This window comes from Cataglyphis hispanica, chromosome 12 (assembly GCF_021464435.1).
Source record: "Cataglyphis hispanica isolate Lineage 1 chromosome 12, ULB_Chis1_1.0, whole genome shotgun sequence".
Lineage (NCBI taxonomy): Eukaryota > Metazoa > Arthropoda > Insecta > Hymenoptera > Formicidae > Cataglyphis > Cataglyphis hispanica.
Window position 1 is genome coordinate 3,965,729 of NC_065965.1, and position 17,724 is coordinate 3,983,452.

The 17,724-nt window shown below is 35.1% G+C and overlaps 1 protein-coding gene across 3 annotated transcripts in view; it reads left to right on the plus strand.

Moving 5' to 3' along the window:
• The first annotated feature begins 696 nt into the window (after nucleotides 1-696).
• The window catches only part of LOC126853667 (tyrosine-protein kinase Drl-like), a 72,062-nt gene continuing 55,034 nt past the window's right edge, over nucleotides 697-17,724 (plus strand). Inside the window, exon 1 of one of the 3 annotated variants that reach the window (XM_050599634.1) lies at nucleotides 697-1,213. Coding sequence is in view for 1 of the 3 variants with exons in the window: in XM_050599632.1 (XP_050455589.1) it covers nucleotides 6,213-6,339 (127 nt within the window). In the remaining 2 variants the exon portion in view is untranslated. Of the gene's footprint in view, nucleotides 1,214-5,763; nucleotides 6,340-17,724 lie in introns of those variants that run through there. The other 2 variants (XM_050599633.1, XM_050599632.1) reach the window with 2 other exon arrangements.

Sequence of the window (17,724 nt, forward strand, 5' to 3'; positions counted from 1 at the left end):
CACTCCTCTCGCTACCCAATACGCACACATTCCTGCCTGGCGCGGCACTCGTTTCTCGCGGCGTATGTTGTTGTTGTCTTCGCGACCTTCGCGCCATTCACGCGACGACACTCGAGTCGGTGGGTAGGAACGCGAGCCCGCTCCGTTATATTAAACGCATTATCCTTCGAAACTTGATCATCTCCATTTCTATAATCGGCGATTATCAGTCTGCGCGATTAATCTAGTTAATTACGGCCCCACAATGTAAGCATATAAAAAGTATACATGTATATCGTAAAATTTGCGCGTTCGAAATGTACTGCTCGATAAATAAATTCCGACTACATATTTTCCAACGTCCATCCATCGTCTCAATTAATCAATTTGACACGCGTCGTGATACGTGCATGAAATTATCGATATTTTTCCCAATCTTTCGATCATTAATTGAATGTCGCGAGTATGAAACGGATCGGTTTCCAGCCGAGCGACGTTGTGACGCATTTAATTAGTAAGACGTAATTACATCTCTATTTTAGTATTTATCGGCATAACAAGTATAAACATAAAATGGTGTAATATTAACTTATACGATAAATATTAATTTATACAATAAATTTGTTAAAATGCGTATTTGGCAATTTATATGAAAAAAAAAAAATTGCGAAATGATAGTTATCCTTTCGAAGACTACATTCTGGGAATATTTATTTTTGATTCCAACTCGTATATTTCTTTATTTGCGTCATAATATTGCTATATAAAACGCGCGTAGCATATATTATTTATTACTTAAAGTATGCATAAAATAGATAAAAGAGCAACTAAAAGCAACAGGTGTAACGCCGCGTCAGATGACGCGTGAAATTGGCCACGCGATTCTTGAATTCCCTTCTTTTCGTTCGAAGTTCGTATACCTAGCGCTAATTTACGAGGTGTCTCGAGTGTCGCGCGATAATTTGGCGCGAATGCAGTTTTTCGCGATAATGCATTTTCGCGTCGTAATATAATAAAGTTCGCTTCTCGCACGCGGATACGATTGATATCGGGAGTGCCGTGAAAAGTGTCGCGCGACCGTTGCGAATAATTAGTAATCGCGCGATCGTAATTAACCTCGTTCTCGCGAGTGCATGATACGTGAGTGCCATGAAAAAGCAGCGGAAAACTGGAGAGGGAGAGGAGGAGAGGAGGCTTGAGATGGCAACGGAGGTGACGGTGAAGTAATCATGAGGTAATTTATTATTTATTTATTCTTTTTTCCTTGCGCGCTATTAATCATTTATCGCAGCGACAATCGCATATCAAAAGCATTATGTATGCGTGACTTTGCATTATTGTGTGACGTAATGCATATAGAGTATCGGGAGATTTTTTATTTTGAAAAAGAGATATATTTAATAAATATATTTAATAATATGTTTATAATACTTAAGCTATTTAGACATGTCAATTAAGGAATTATTTAAACAGATTTTTTTAAATTATCGTACATTTAATGCTAATTATATATATTAATTATATTATAAAATAAATATTAAAAATAATTATATATTTTTTATTATGTTTTTAATTATATATATATATATATATATATATATATATATATATACAAAATAAAAACAGAGCATGTTTTTTTATATTTAATATTTAATAGATTCTATTCCAAATTTTTTATTGCTTATTTTCTCAAAATATAATTTTTAATCAATATTAATATTTAAAATTATATTAAATATTTAAATAATTGATAATATTACCATATTGATACAAAAATTTATATAAAAAATAATACAAAATATTAAAAAATATTAGAAATTTGCAACATTATATAATAACCCGCAATAAATGTGACTATAATCGATCGAATTTTAAGTAAAGCTCACGTAAATTATTATTTTTGAAATAAAAATGCTTGATGTTGTTTTCGAGTAAGAATGATACGCAAATTATTCCTATTAATTTCTATTTTATATTATGAAATTAACGATGAATAATGATGCAATTAGTTCTAAATACAAAAGATAAATCCGATAAATGTATTAATAGGTGATAATGTTATCAATATAAATTTATTAATATAATTTTGTTTTGTTTGCATAATTCGCATTATATTTCGTACACATTAATATCTGATTGATTTCCAAACACTATTCATTATTAGAATATTATTGATTTAATTGATTTGAAATAAGCTGCTTTGAGGATTTCGTTAATTTTATCTATTTTTTTTTGTTAGACGTTTCACTCAGTATATCTAATTTTTCAATTTTAATATTCATATGACATACTCGTTAATGAAATAAATTCATTGCTTTAGATTTTACATTATAATTCATGTATTATAATGTGTCAAAATAATTTTTTTTTGTTAAAATTCTGATCTCCAATTCAATTTAATAAAAGATAAAAATGCAGTTAATCTTATAATTAATTGAATACCGTAATTAAATATTTAGTATGAAAATTGGTCATAATTTTTTATTTCTGTTGCTGATTTGTTAACAAAATAAGTTTTTTAAAATTCAATATATAAAACATTATGTAACGAGTAAAATGACTGATAAGAAAGTAGAAAGTGTGTTTAAAATCAGCAGAAGATCTTTGAAAATCAAGGGATAAAATTTAATCAAAGACATTGCAAAAATAATGAAAGGTTTAAAAATATTTCTTATGGTAAAAGTAACAGATTAACGATGATAATTGCAAACTAACATTATCCTAATTTGTAAAATACTGGAGAGGAATCATCAACATAGGTACGTATCGCTTATATCAAACGCATATCCGAAATATAGTTGCTTGAAATGTGTTGAATTGTGAAAACCATAATAATTCAGTCTGGAACACTGAAATCCCCGGCGGCATTAAGTTGAAATAAGAGGGACGACGAGGAAGAAATATAAATGTAAATATTAATACAGAGAGAGTTGGGCTACTATATGGATCTTAAGAACCGAGGGGAGACTTCCTCCACGAGCTTGCTTCCCTAGCCTCTTTCGTTCGCTCAAATATTTAATGGATTCGGCTAGATCCACTCTTAGCTATATTCGTGTAACTTTCGTATGTGTGTACATTGAGTTCGTGCGCTGTTCAATTTATATACGCACATACGTTAGATGCTTGCGTGATTCTGCGAAAGCTTGAACTCCTTGCGAGTCGAATCACATTTCAATGATGTGGAAGAAAAATTTCTTTAAGTTTGCAATTAAATAGAATGCATCAACGATAAGACAAATTAATTAATCAATGTGTGATTCGTGAAGAAGAAAAAGATGTTATATTTAAAAGTACAACAAAATAAAAAATATATTTTTAAATTATTTAAAATTTTAATTAATGAAAGTTTTAGATATGATGTGTGTATGTGTGATAAAAGTATTAAAACTATTATTAAAAATATATTACAAATAAAGCAAACGGAAAAAGAAAGACAAAGAGAGAAATAGAAAATAAATACATATGCAATTATGTAAAAAGATTCTTCATATTCTTTTATATTATTTTTTTTATGCAAATCAGTTGGTAAATTATGATGATTTACGTAGTTTGTAATATCACTGCAGGCTATATAAATTTTTTTATATTAATTTTATATGATTGCAATTGAAAGTATCTTGCTCTCATGTATCGAATGTCGATGTCAATATAAGATGATTGCGTGTACTCGCGAAAGCGTCTGTTGTTGTGTGCAAGCTCGAGGGGAGCGCGGTTCGACGAAAGAGCGACGGAACGAACGAAAAACAGTCTTTAATTATTTGCGATCGGGCGAGTCTCGCGGGTGTGTTCCGCCGAGTTCGACGGAGAGTTAATTAATCCCGCGGTATAATTAAAGCGCCGTTTCGTCAGACCGAGGGATGAAGGGAAAGGGGATAGAAGGCGGGCCCGCTGCAAGTTAAACTCTACGAAGATCAAATTGTGAATCCGAGGCTGTCCGGGATCGTCCGGCGATTCGAGGGAGAGGGAGTAGAAAGGAAGTGGACTCTGCGACACGACAGGGGTAGCCGGAGACCGATTTAATTAAATTCTAACGCTTTTGGAGAAACGCGCGCGCGAACGAGCGGCGTCGATCGTTCACCGATATGTCCGATGATTCCTCCCCTGTTCTCTTCGATTCGTCCCCCTTCTTTCCCTTCTTCGGAATCGTACGAGGAATCAGCGTGATCTGGATCGACGCGTGCGTGAGATCGTTGGAAATTATTTCTTTCGTCGTTACGTTCCCTCTGTGTTTTCGCGTGTGACGGGCTAAAGCTCGTCAGCGACGATATTGCGTTCTGATGACGAGGATCTGGAAACGCGAGCAGGCGGGGAGGAGGGCGTGGAAAGGGGCTATCACGGGGGGGAAATTTCACGGCTCCAAGTGGATTGAAAGTTTTTGATGTTATTGGATGCTGGATGTCAATTTCGTCGTTGTGCCGAATCGCGGCCGTTAATCGGCACTCTGTCGCCGCCACGTCAATAACGAGTTCGATAGAATTACGAGCCGACAAAGGTTTCCGTATTATTACGAAATTATATCGTAAATCTAATCGTTTGCGTGTTCCACGCCGTGGAATATGCCGTTGGAAAAATATTTGTACGTGTTCTAGCGAAATTCTATTTCTGATTTTTCCACGTTTCGTGCGCACGCACATATATATATATATATATATGTGCGCAGCATATAAATATGGGATGGATTGTTACTGATTTTTATATTTTCCGCGTTGTACAGTTTTTGTGAATAAATTATCGACGAACTCGTATATTGCATCAGTTTAAAATTGGAAATCTGTCTTCTTTAATTTTTTTTATTTTTATTTTTTAGTATAATAATTATTTTATTGCGAAAAAATATGTCTTCACAATTTACAACTCATATATTTATAATATATTTAAATATATGCCATACACAGATTGAAATAATATTTTTTCTATTTTTTACTTGTATATTTTTATTATAAATAGCACAATGATAATTATGCGTAGCAATGATAATTATGTGTGCACGATTGTTGTAGCATAAGTTATACTAAAAATGTAATTTATATAGATTATGTGCGCATTTAAAATAAGCGTTGCATGCACAAAAGATTTATGTATCGCCATATGCTCTCTGGTGCCATATCTCTGTTATTCATATAAATGTGATAAAGACGTAATATTATAAGCGCGCAAAGTGTTCTTGGTTCAAACGTTTCCATGACATCATCGTGGTTGGCCTAATTTTAATCATGAAAGGACATACTCGCTGTGACCACAAACACAAATTAATTACGATTAGAGTGCTGTTTATATAATTATAAAAGCTCTATGCAGCGCGGTTGCTCTTGATCTCATACGTGAATAATACGAACATGTTCAATGATCGTTAAAATGTTCTCTTGATATGCACGAACAGCAATTTTTCAATCGAGGAGCAATATTTTCACATTAAAATCGTATGATAGTTGAGGAAAAAATGCAGGTGGGTAGAAAAGAGGGAGGGGTTTTTCGCACAATTCACAGCGATGCATATACCCTCGTTATTTTCATAGCAATATCTCACATCTGATTTCCGTGATATTTATCCGACTGTCTATTTTCAACGACGTAATTTACACCTTACCCAGGATTCACGATGCGTACGCACGCACGCACTGTTTTTCTAGTCCAATCCATCACACGTACGTGTGCATAATATGTCCGTTCACCGCGTCGTATATAAGCGACAAAGTTGCATAGGCGCAGGCGCGACGAGATTCATCGTCGCGACTCGAAAACGACGGACGTTCGGCACGCCGTTCAGTCGAGCACCGACGTCGACGACGATGACATCGTATCTCACCCTGTATCAGGGCGCCATCCCCATCTCGTCACCGCGCCTCGCCATGTGATCGTCTTGCCGTTCGAGGGCACATTCGGTCATGAGCGATTTATGCGTGAGCGTGTGCGCGCGAGAAAGATGCATTGACCATCGTTGAAATTCGCTTTTTTCTACGCGTATTGGGGCGGAATATATTTCTCACCAATGATTTTTCTACGACGATTACGATGATTATTAAATCTCTGCGAGCGTAGCGATCGAGAGAGACTGATATATCGAAGAGCGACGTGAGAAATGGCAGGGCACGTCGGTGGACGGAACCACGTGCGAGCAATCAATGGCAAAGAAAACGATAGGATTTTTCTGCCATTCTTGACGACGCGGTGTTGAAGTTAAAGGGCTACTCTTGGTGCGTGGAAACGATAGTGCTTACGGAGCATGTGAGACAATGCGGTGGTGTAGTGATCCTTGCGATCTCCTGCGGCGCGAGTTCTTCGTCCTCCTCGTTCTAATTGGCTGCAGCGATGGCTATCTCAATATATTCATCAGTCAGTCTCAGGTCATGAAGCTCTTAGGTATGTAAAACTGCCATTTGACTTTGATATGGAGGAAATTGTGACAACGTGATATACAAGCGTAAGAAACTAAATAATGAATGGCGGTACAAACTGAATTAGAATTCGCGTCTTGAACTTTATATATAGCTTTATTTACATAAAAAAAATAGAAAAAATATATTTAAGCGTGTAACAAAAAGGAAAAATTTTTACATAAAGATTAATTGGATAATATATTCGTATATTTGATTTATATTCGTGTTTACTTAATCATGTTTGCAACACAATCTAACATTTTTTATTTTTTTATAATTAAAAATTTTTTAAAATTATTTGTTTAAACAAATATAAGTTGAGCAATTTGTTCAAGTTTTTTGATATCAAAATTAAAATATGCCTTGAAAAATTAAAAGTAATTAGAAATAAAGTATTTTTCATATGTTATACAACAGTCAATGGCGTTACTTATGTTAGTTTTATGCTTTCAAAGTAAAGCTCTTATTTAATTCATAAAAATAATTTTGAAAATATAATTTTTATTCTACATACATTTATTCTGAATAAAAATTATTTAAAATTTATTATAAGATAATACAATAATTATAGCAATTAAAGCAAATTCTCCGCTAATTGAATTTGACGTATATATTCACTTGTACATCTCATCCGACATCTATTACGAGAAACAGTTTTAATTATATCTGATTTATTAATGGAACAACCTCATCCTTCGCAAGCAATCTTTTTCTCGTCATGCCGTGTCATGCTAACATCGCGCAAGCGCTAGTTATAAAAGCGTTAAAATGCTCGCCCCGTTCTCTCTGCATTACTTTTTCCATTCAATCGAAACTCGCGCGTACATTTCCGCATGACGGTAAACATGAAAAGTTCCTCTCACATGGTGATGTTCGTTAACAGATCCCATTACAATTACGCGTCGGGTGCGCAATATTTTCTGAGAGCAAACGAAAGCCAGCGAACGCGCGAAAAAAGAGTTGACAGAGAGAATCTGTGAAACCGGACCATTACTATGTTGCCGCACCGGTGCTTGCGCATAAAGTCACAACCAACGATAAAAACGGGAAAAAAAGGAAAACCAGCAGAAAAGAATCGAGCTCGAAAAAGCAGTACAGAGTGGAAAGTTAATATTATAAAACTAGTTGAAAAAAAAAACAATCTCTCGAAATTAATAATGAAGCATGAATAAAAAATAATAAAAATTTTTGCAAAGTTAATACTAGTTTTAATACTTTATTTTTAGAAATTTTAGACAATTTAAGAGAATTGACTTTTTCTGAAAAAGTTTAAATTTTTTTCATCCTTTTTGAAATAAATATTGTCAATTAAAAAATAAGGATCCGAAGACGCGTGCAATGTGTTAAATATACATATCTGTTATAAAACAATCGGTAATAATTTTTTTCATTTCACAAACACAATTAAAATCGATTTAAGAGTCAGTATACTTTTCGATATAACTCTTGAAACGCTTTATCTAAAACAAGAATATGCTAGATTTCCGTAAAAATGTGAAGAGGACTTTGAGAATTTAAGAAAATTTCTACTCAAGAGAATTGGAAAACTAAATGTTTTTAGAAAATTAAATATTATTTTTTTTTTATTTTGAACCAAACAGAGATGCATGCGCGTAATATAAGTATTCATGCCAACTAGCGTCGGAAATTTCTTTTCGCTTTTACATTCATAATTGCGAGCCATTTGTGATTGTACTACCCTTTGTACCTTATCCAATTCTGTCTTTTTAACGTTCGCATCGTTTTGCATCCCTAGCATGCAATTAACGCGATTGTAACGTGTCACGGGGGAAAAACTCTTTTTCGCGAAACTCGTTGGCGCGCAGTTTTAACGAACAGGGCGGAAAAACTTGGGGTCGTGTGTAGTAAGGAGGAAAGGGAAGGGATGGAGGGCTGCATATATCTCGAGGCATCGCGAGAGCGAAACCGCGGGATGACCGACGAAAGAGAGCGAATTAGCGTCCGGGACCGCTTACGGCAAGCGCGCGCGCGCGCGGAGTGTCATTTTAGCAATTTGCGGCACGAACCGCTCGTTTTAATGGCCGTCGGTCCATATATCGGGGATCCTGCTATGCATCTAGATAGTCCCCGTTCCATTCGATATCACTTTACGGGCCCGTGATTCATATTCGTGCGCGCGCGAACGCTCGCTCGCGATCCACATCGGACGCGGATCAAGCGTTCTCCACTCGACGTCGTCGGTCGGTGGATTGAACGGGGGATCGGATGGATAGGTCGGTGGAGAATCGGGGGGAGGGGAAAAAAAAAGGTAAAATCACCGTATTTACGAGCGGCCGGTCGCTCGTGACTCTTCGAAAATCGAGGCAATCCCGGGCGGTTGCGACTCTCCGAATGGCAGAACGTTCCGCTGGTTGCGTTGCGCGTTATAGCGGTACAGATTGCGCGCGGCACTTTCATACATTTTACGTTAATCGCGAAATATGGCGCACCGACGACTGCGTGAGAGAGATAGGAGGGAAAAAAAAGAGAGACTGAAGTAGCACGTACAAGCGAATTTACGCGCGAATTGAAAGCGGACGGCGAAATTTAACGACGCGTTTATCCTCTTCGCGCTCTTTGATTTCCATGATGGTCCGATTTGATGACGATTTATCCGCTAACAGTGAACATAAGATTGCGGGAGGTAACGTAATATTGAGAACATTTAGGTATGAGATATTTATATAGGAGATGCAAGTCTCGTAATATATCGATAAACTGGGCTAGTTTGACTCCTCTTAGTGGGTAACTTCAACCCGCCTTCGACGGAATATATAATTAAATTTTGCCGAAATTACACGAGTGGTATAAGCACGCATCTGAGATACACTGAGGAGAGATAACAAGGATAAGAGGGATAATAGCGCCAAGAGAGGGCTGATAGGATCTACAGTTTCTGAAATTAAAGACAAGTAGTATTGAATATATTAACTCATATAAAGTTATTAAGTTTAATACTTTACTGACGCAGTGCTTTAAAATGCTTGATTTTTGAAAATGAAATTTTTTAAGTATATATAAAGTTGATTTTTGTTCAAGAAAATTTTCAAGAACGTTCAAAAGCTTCTCAATATAATTTATACATTTTTTTAAATTTACAGATATATACATAAATTTTGTCCAATTTTCATTAAAATAAATATAATTCTCTTCTCTTTTCATTCTTTATAAAGATTACTGATTTTGTATATAGTTCTGCCATCAATTAGAAATGTAAAAGAGAAATGTTTCAATGGCTAGTTGAAGTTAATGTTCCTATTTGATAATTTATATAACATCGAGGAGATAATGCTAATTTGGTAGAAAGAATGGTGACTCCGTTCCCTGAACGGGTCTATTTTTCAAATGCCCGAGCAGCCGCGGATCTTTAGAGAGAGATACAAGGTAATCTTCGTCACATTTCGGATTCCGTCGTTGAAGGGGTGGAGGTCGGGGACTGTACGGGAAAGTGAAAGGGTTGCTTCTAAGAGGAGTAAGCGGTGGGACAAGTTTCGTCGCCGACGCTCTCGAAAGTCACTTAACTTAGATTGCACGAGCGAAATGACTTTACTTCCCCGGAAAACTTCGTTCCGTTGGAAAGGCATCTCTTCTCGGCAAGCACCAAAAAAAAAAGGGGGGGGAGGAAGGAAAAAGAGAGAAGAGAACAGAGGAATAAGAAGAAAAAGAGAAAAATCGAAAGAGAGAAAGAAAGAGCGACTGCGGAAGGTGGTTGAAAATGGCGTTACGTACGTAGAGGAGTAGAGAGGCGTGGGAGAGAAAATACTTACTATCACATATACACATGCACATCGTCCTTTTGCGAGAACGAAGATACGAGCCGACTATTACCTGACACCTCCGTGCGGATTCAGCATTTACTTCCGTCGCCGAGTTCGGAACGTTTACACGGGGTTTGCTCTGATTGGGCAGGGGATTTCTCACCATGTGATGAAAGGCGCGGGATGAGTTTGCGCTTTGAAGTAATATCCTTATTCCTCGAATGGGGTTGTCTCTCGGCAATCTGGATTTACTACCAAAATTGCTTCGCGCTAGTCAACTGGTCTCACGGTTTCAACGGTATAGAATACCGAATCTTACTTCTCGACGAAGTTATTTAGAGGCAACATAATCTCACATAGATAGAATATTTATTTTGTTTTTTACTTGTTTTATTTCCGTAATGATAAATATAATTCGTATATTTGTGTCATTAAACGAGCATGCTTAAAATAAAAAAGGAAATGGTTCATTTAATAGAGATGGCCTTATTTTATTTTAAAATATGATTAATTTTGCTAATTTTCGTTCAAAATTAAACAAACTAATAGAGGCAGACTCGTAGGACCGTGTTGTGGACATTTGCACGTTTATCTTGTTGCGTATATTCCGAGATTTTGACAACCGCACTCTCCGCGCAATATGCAGGAACTTTGGGACCGGCGGACATTCTAGAATTGATTTTTAATTTACCCTCGTACACGATGCACACTCGCTGCAATCGCCTCCGTATGTTTGTCCTGTCTGGACCACGAAACGCTCCGACAAACAACCGACAACGTGTTCATTGCCGACGACTGTCGGACTAGCTTGTGAAACGACCCTTGTCGATTCCCCAGGCTCCGGCCGTGTCGCTGGAAACGACACGAGAAAATCGATTATTCCACAAGAACGCCCATTAAAAAAATAGTATTGCGCGAAAAGATTAACGCGTGCAATCTATACTCATTTTTGCACATTTCCCTCTCTCTCTCTCTCTCTCTCTCTCCCTTTGGCATCCACGAATATTTTTTCCGTTTAACGTTAACCTACAATTGGCTTCATTATTTTTGCGTTATTCAAGAGAAAGAAGAACGAAGAAGAGAGAGAAAGAGAGAGAGAGAGAGAGAGAGAGAGAGAGAGAGAAAAGAGAAGGAAAGAGCTAAGTTATATAAATTATACATTGCTTCAATTTTATATTCATTTGCACTTCTATTTATGTAAATTTTTGAGTAACTTAGAATTGAGGATCTCTTATATTTGTTCGGAGATATATTATTGAAAAGTCCATTGGCTACTTTTTCTTTGCGATGTAGGAGATGTAAAGGATCATGAGTCGACGAGAATGGATATATTTCAGGTCAAATTTCTTATGTGGTTTTGACGTTTCGAAATTGAAGGAAATAGAACGCCCAATTTTCTCGTCCGTTAAATAAATTGCTTCCATTCTAGAATGATTTCTACAATTTATCTATTTACGTATAATTCATATGACGTATAATAGTTTCTTCTGCAAGATGTGCACAGACGGTACTCCCCCCGATTCTTCTCTTTCCTCCCTGTATTGTCCCTCATTCGTGTCATGCTAGAAAATTTTAACGAAAATTTTACTCGATCTTTTTCACCCTTGTGCGTAATTTTCACGCTGGACCCGACTTTCTCCGAAATTGCCGCTGGCTGGAGCTGGCAAGGTGGAGAAACGGCGTCAGTCCGAATTGCAGTAGTTTGCCAATGGGTAGATCCGACCGGACGATAACGTAAACCGCCATGGTTTATAGCCGCGCACGCATTCACGCACACGCAGGGTCGCACATTCGTCGCCGTGTGCGTTGGTCGTAGGAACGGTCTCTTTAGACGCGTATGTTACTGCAAAGCCCTTGATCCGACGATAATAGATTAATTAATACGCCTTCCTGTGTAATTAACGGCTTATATACCATCGCGTTTCCATCTTTCGTAGTTATGACAAATTGGGAAGGGTTAAGGAGAATGAGCATCTGGATATCTTCATGAGATGAGAAATCTTTTTTAATAATCCAGTATTCAACATAGAGAGAGAAGATATAAATCTGTTTTTAAGAAAAGCGAAATATACATTTTTTTGAAACACGAGATTAAATATCAATTTATTTTTATGTTCCTAATAAGACGAAACGAATAAAATTAATGAAAATAATGTTATTCTTAATATTTATTGAATAGTAATCATTATTCTTATTATTTATCGTATATTAATTGCATCTTTCGTATATGGTTGTATGGATACGTGTGTATATGTATTCGTCTTTCTGTGATATTAGTTACAAAAAAATTTTTCTTTATACATTTTTATTCTTTTATCTTTCGTTTCTTCATCATATTAAAATTTTTTCAAAAATATTTAATATATAATATATATATATATATATATATATATATATATATATATATATATGTAAACGCGAAGTTATTTCTGGAGAAATAAATATATATATATATATATATATATATATATATATATATATATACACATATACATATATTAGAAGACTTTCTACGTATGAACTATTTGATATCGAAAGTAAATCATATATTACGGTTAATTTGTTGTTGGCTAGCAAGAATTCAGCTGATTTGCAATCCGATCCATGAACGCGCCCCAACCGGTTTACACGGGAAATTGATATAACCGTAAATGTCGATGTACGCGATATGCGCGCCATTCGCTTCCATATCCACGATTTCGTACATATTTACACGTGTCTGGCTTGCACGCCAGCAGGCACGTGTGATTTACGCAAACGCGTGAAGAGATTCACCGACAAAAATTTATCTTTTGGCAGGCCATTGATGTATAGCTAAAGTACACATATTGCGTTTTTGTATATTTTATATATTGACTTTTTCTTACGGGAAAGTGGATAAAACGCTTAAAGAAACAAAATTAAATAGAATATTAAGTTTCAACATCGTAAATAAATAATAAATAGAATATTCGAATTAATTCAAGAGGAATCTTCCTGTAAAAATATTTTTCAGTGTAATATTTACAGAATATATTTAAACTTGAAAAATATAAAATATTCAAAAAGGGAATATTCTGTTTTTACATTTTTTTTTTCCAAGTATTAGATAAGTAGATATGATTTTCACAATCGTATTTCTATTTTTTTTTTTTATACTGAGATACATCTGTTAATTTTTTTTCTCGTTGAATGCTTTGAAAGACTTCTATTGATTCGAGAACTCATCGTTTCATGCGTGATGTATGGTACGTGTCAAATACACCGTGCACGCATCACGTACGAAGTGGTCTCATAGGATATTCGTAGGGAGAGCGCAAATAGTATATGTATATAGAGGTGTAGAGGCTACGTATACTCGCTCCGACACTTGCATATTAGTATGATTCGCCTATACGTCGATATACGCGCGTGCACGGTTAAACATATTTGTACGTGCACAGCTAGGGTCAAATCCGTCCGTATTAATTGGCAAACATTAAACTCGTTATATGTATATGAGCTTGTACACACACCACACAAGCGATAAAATGTTATTTCAAGTCGGCAAAAATGCATCTGATCAAAAACATCGTGTTTTCGAAATGTCATATTTTATGACGTCATATTTGTCATTTAAATATAATGAGTAATGTTTGTGAATATTTTTATGTAGATAACACTAGGTAAGTGACTTTTTTTGATCATGCCTTTTTATCGTAGAGGTGCTGTTATATATAAACTTATCTATCAAAATTTATATTTAAATATACATATATGTTGTTTTTTTTCATCGCGAAAGAAGTATTATGATTTATTTTTTATATGTGTAACAAAAATATTTTAAAAATATTATTCCCTCTGATATTTTTATTGTATGCTATTATTTGTTTAAGTGCTTTAGAATATTTTTAAATATCGCGTGTCGGATACACGTGAAACAAGGATATAGTTTGAAAAATAAAAAAAGAAACGCTTTATGCTCTATATACACACGTGTCGTGCATGACGTTAAGCGTTGACATCGTTACACGTACACATAAATTGGACGTGTATACGTCGATTGATGGAATCGATAATGTTTTAGTGACAAAAAGCGTGTCGTTGTCGTGTATAGCCCGTTCCATACATTCGGCGTCATTTAATTCCTTCATTTAATCGCATGACGCGGTACGTGAACGCATTTCGATAGAAACAAATTTATAAAGCAAAGAGCCAGTAGTATACACGTATATATATGCGCACCTAAATACGGGTTTTTCCAAGTCATTTTTTTTTCCCGAAACAAATTTTTCGTTCGATTTGGTATATGGGGACATCGTGTTGGCAGTATTTTCAAGATGTAGTATAGACTATCGAATTTATTGCCCGCGCATAATGCACGTGTTCGAGTCGAGCGAGGAAAAAAGTCGAACGGTAAAGTAAGAACAGGAAAAAATGTACAGAGCGCCGAGAGCCTTTCCATCGAAACGCAAAATGCGCAGAAAATCGTCGGAAAAGCGCCGTCTGCCGTTGCCCTCTGCGGCTGCACATATTGCGAATCTGTACACATACACACACATATATATATCTGCACACACACACACACACACGCGCGCGCGCGCGCGCGCGCGTAGTACCTGTCGAAACCTATCATTGTATGAAATCTTCCTGCAGGTGCGATAGCCGTTCTGCCACGACCAATGGAAATTGCTCGTGATTTCCGAACATTTTTTATATCCCCTTCTCTCTCATCGGTGGTTCGCTCCCCTCTGCGTTATTCTTTTCGCATATTCCCCGGTCTCCGCGTAGATAATATCGTATCGTTCGCTCCACACTTGTAAATCACACGATATATCGCGATGTCGGTCGGCTTTTTGATGTTTTATTCGCGTATGATTTAAACGCGCGTTTAAAAATGCTTGAAAAATAAATCTTTACACGCGTACAGGATTTATTCTCTTTGTAACGCATGTATATCAGTTTACATAGGATAGCAACATTAAGAAATTAAAGGATAAATGGTAACGATAATAAACGTCATTAGTATTACTGATGAATATATCCAGTAAATCTGGCTCTCGATTTTGAATGTTATGTTATGCGCGAAAACCATTTATCTGTTTTAATTTATTGCGCATTTATGTGTTCGTTACTCGTTTATTCTACATATTGCAACGCGTATGTTGATAAAAACCACAGGTACTAGAAGAATTAATATCGATTGCACGTCGAATGAATATTCAGCGCGTGATTGGGGCCACATTGTTGCTACGCGTTCACATTCTAATGAGCGTGCATTCCATTGTGATCAATTATCCTAATTGACAATTAGTCGCCAGACATCATGAGATATTAAAAGTGGAAAATGTGATGTTAAATTAGTAGAGTTGAAATATGAGAAATAATTTTATTCTTTATATAAATAAAAACTTAGAAAATAATCAATTTTTATTATTACAGTTATTTAAATTAATATAAGAATATTTTTATTAGAAACTCTCTTCATAAAATATTTATAGACGTTTATGCTACTTTTTCTTATGTTCAATATTTAAAAAAAAAATTTTTATAGTAAATTCAAAAAATATTAAGTATATATACTGGATATAAATATTAATGCCGATAGAAAAACCATTATCATACTCATTAAACTTTGGATAGATATGCTGATAAGATGCAATTCAAAGTAGAAATAGCTTCGATAGACAAGCGATATATCTATACGAAGCACGTATTGTCAGAACTTTAGTATTGAAGGGAGAATTATTCGTGTCGGATTTATGGAAGAGATAGCGAGAGACATGGTTGTGTGTATGCAAGTGGTACGATAAGTGGCGAGGTTGACGTTTCTGTAAAAGAAGCGTTCCCTCTGAAAATTACATTGTGCAATTCTCATATATAAAAGAGGAAAAATATGAGCTTGTGAAGAAAATTAAGTGTCCGAGAAAAGTTTGTGTCAGTAAAATTGTAGCATAAAATCAACAATGTTAAGTTTTTTACGTTAATTTTAAATCTAATTTTAAATCTTGAATCAATAATTTTAGATGTATAATAAAATGATACTAATAAAATAAATTTATGATGAAATGAGCAGAGAAACGTTCGTATCTCTTATTGATTTTATTTATAGAAAATACGCAATATATGAAAAATGCTTACTATTTTAATTAATTTTGTATGTTCTATATTTCTAGCATTATGTGAATATACTTACCAGATGTATAAAATATTGAACATTTTGCAAATATGTATCTATATCGTATAACGAATAAATATGGCAACAATTCTCTCGCGTATAATATAACTTCGTTTGAAACTACTTGAATAATTCCGAAGCTTCAGGAAGTATTTATCGTTATTAACATGGTGAGAACGTTAGTTCGAGGAGTCAGGTCAGTGCATGGAGACATTGTCGACATCGATTTTCGACATAGCGCTGTGTGATAGAAACTTCATAATGCAAACAGTCGACAACTTGATGCACGATATTGCGTTATTCATATTTGATTAAATTGCGGTACACAGATTTATATAATAGATAGTAAGTTCATTTAATATTTATGTAAAACAAAAAGAATAAACTATAAACATAGGATTATATAACTTAGTTAGCATTATTACTGATAAATAATTGATAGTCTGCAACGATAATCTGCAATGAATAAAAAAGCAAATTTTTTTAATTTTACACATATCATGAATTATATAATTATTTTATATAATTCAAGTTCATCGTGTAGAATAATTCAAGATAAAATTCGGCTTTTAATTTTACATGTCACATATTCTTTTATATGTATTTTTTTTAATGTATTCCGTTATATGACTTTGTTTATATATGTTTTATTTCTTTAAATAATTTCTATATTACACGATATATAAAATTACAAATGATCTTGTGCCGATTTTTGTCGCATATTATAGATTCTCTAAGGTCGGCTTTAAATCAAGGTAGTTTTAAAACGAGACAATTTGATTATCGCGATTCCTTCGCGACTCGATTTGCGCTTTACAAACGATGAGATTGACTCGCGAAATTAATATCATCACGAGATGACGCAAACTTTCATACGATTGTCAGAGTGATTCTTTCGATGATTAAATTAGCATTCTCTGATAGCGCGGGAACATCTACTTTTCTTTTTTTGCACAACTTGCTTAGCCAGTCACCGCGGAGAACAAACATTTTTTTATCGTTCTGCCAATTAAAAATTCTGGATAACTGAACGCGCCTAATTATCGCCCGTGCACGAACAGTCGAGCGAAGTTCTTAATCAGCGACGGTTAATTGCGAAGCTGCGGTAGCGATCGACCGATCTCACGAACAAAACCACTTCTGCGGAAGCTTCAGATACGTATGCCTCGCTTTTTTCCTACGCTTCTCCCCGGACTGAGTCCGTTGGTTTCTTTATTTTTCATAAGAAAAGCGAATAAAAAAGGGAGAGTGAATTCAGAGGATCGAAAATTCTGCTTCTCATAGCCTTTGCGAATTATATCTTGCAGGCTAGAATTCTTCAATTTTTGATTTACCACAACTTTTTCTGTATTCTTTGAATAACATGGGAATGAACTTTTCTTAAAAAGATTTGATGAAATTATTATAGTTTCTCATAGTTTTTATTATCTAATTCTCAAACGACTGTAAAAGTTTATTAAGATTATTTCTAGCG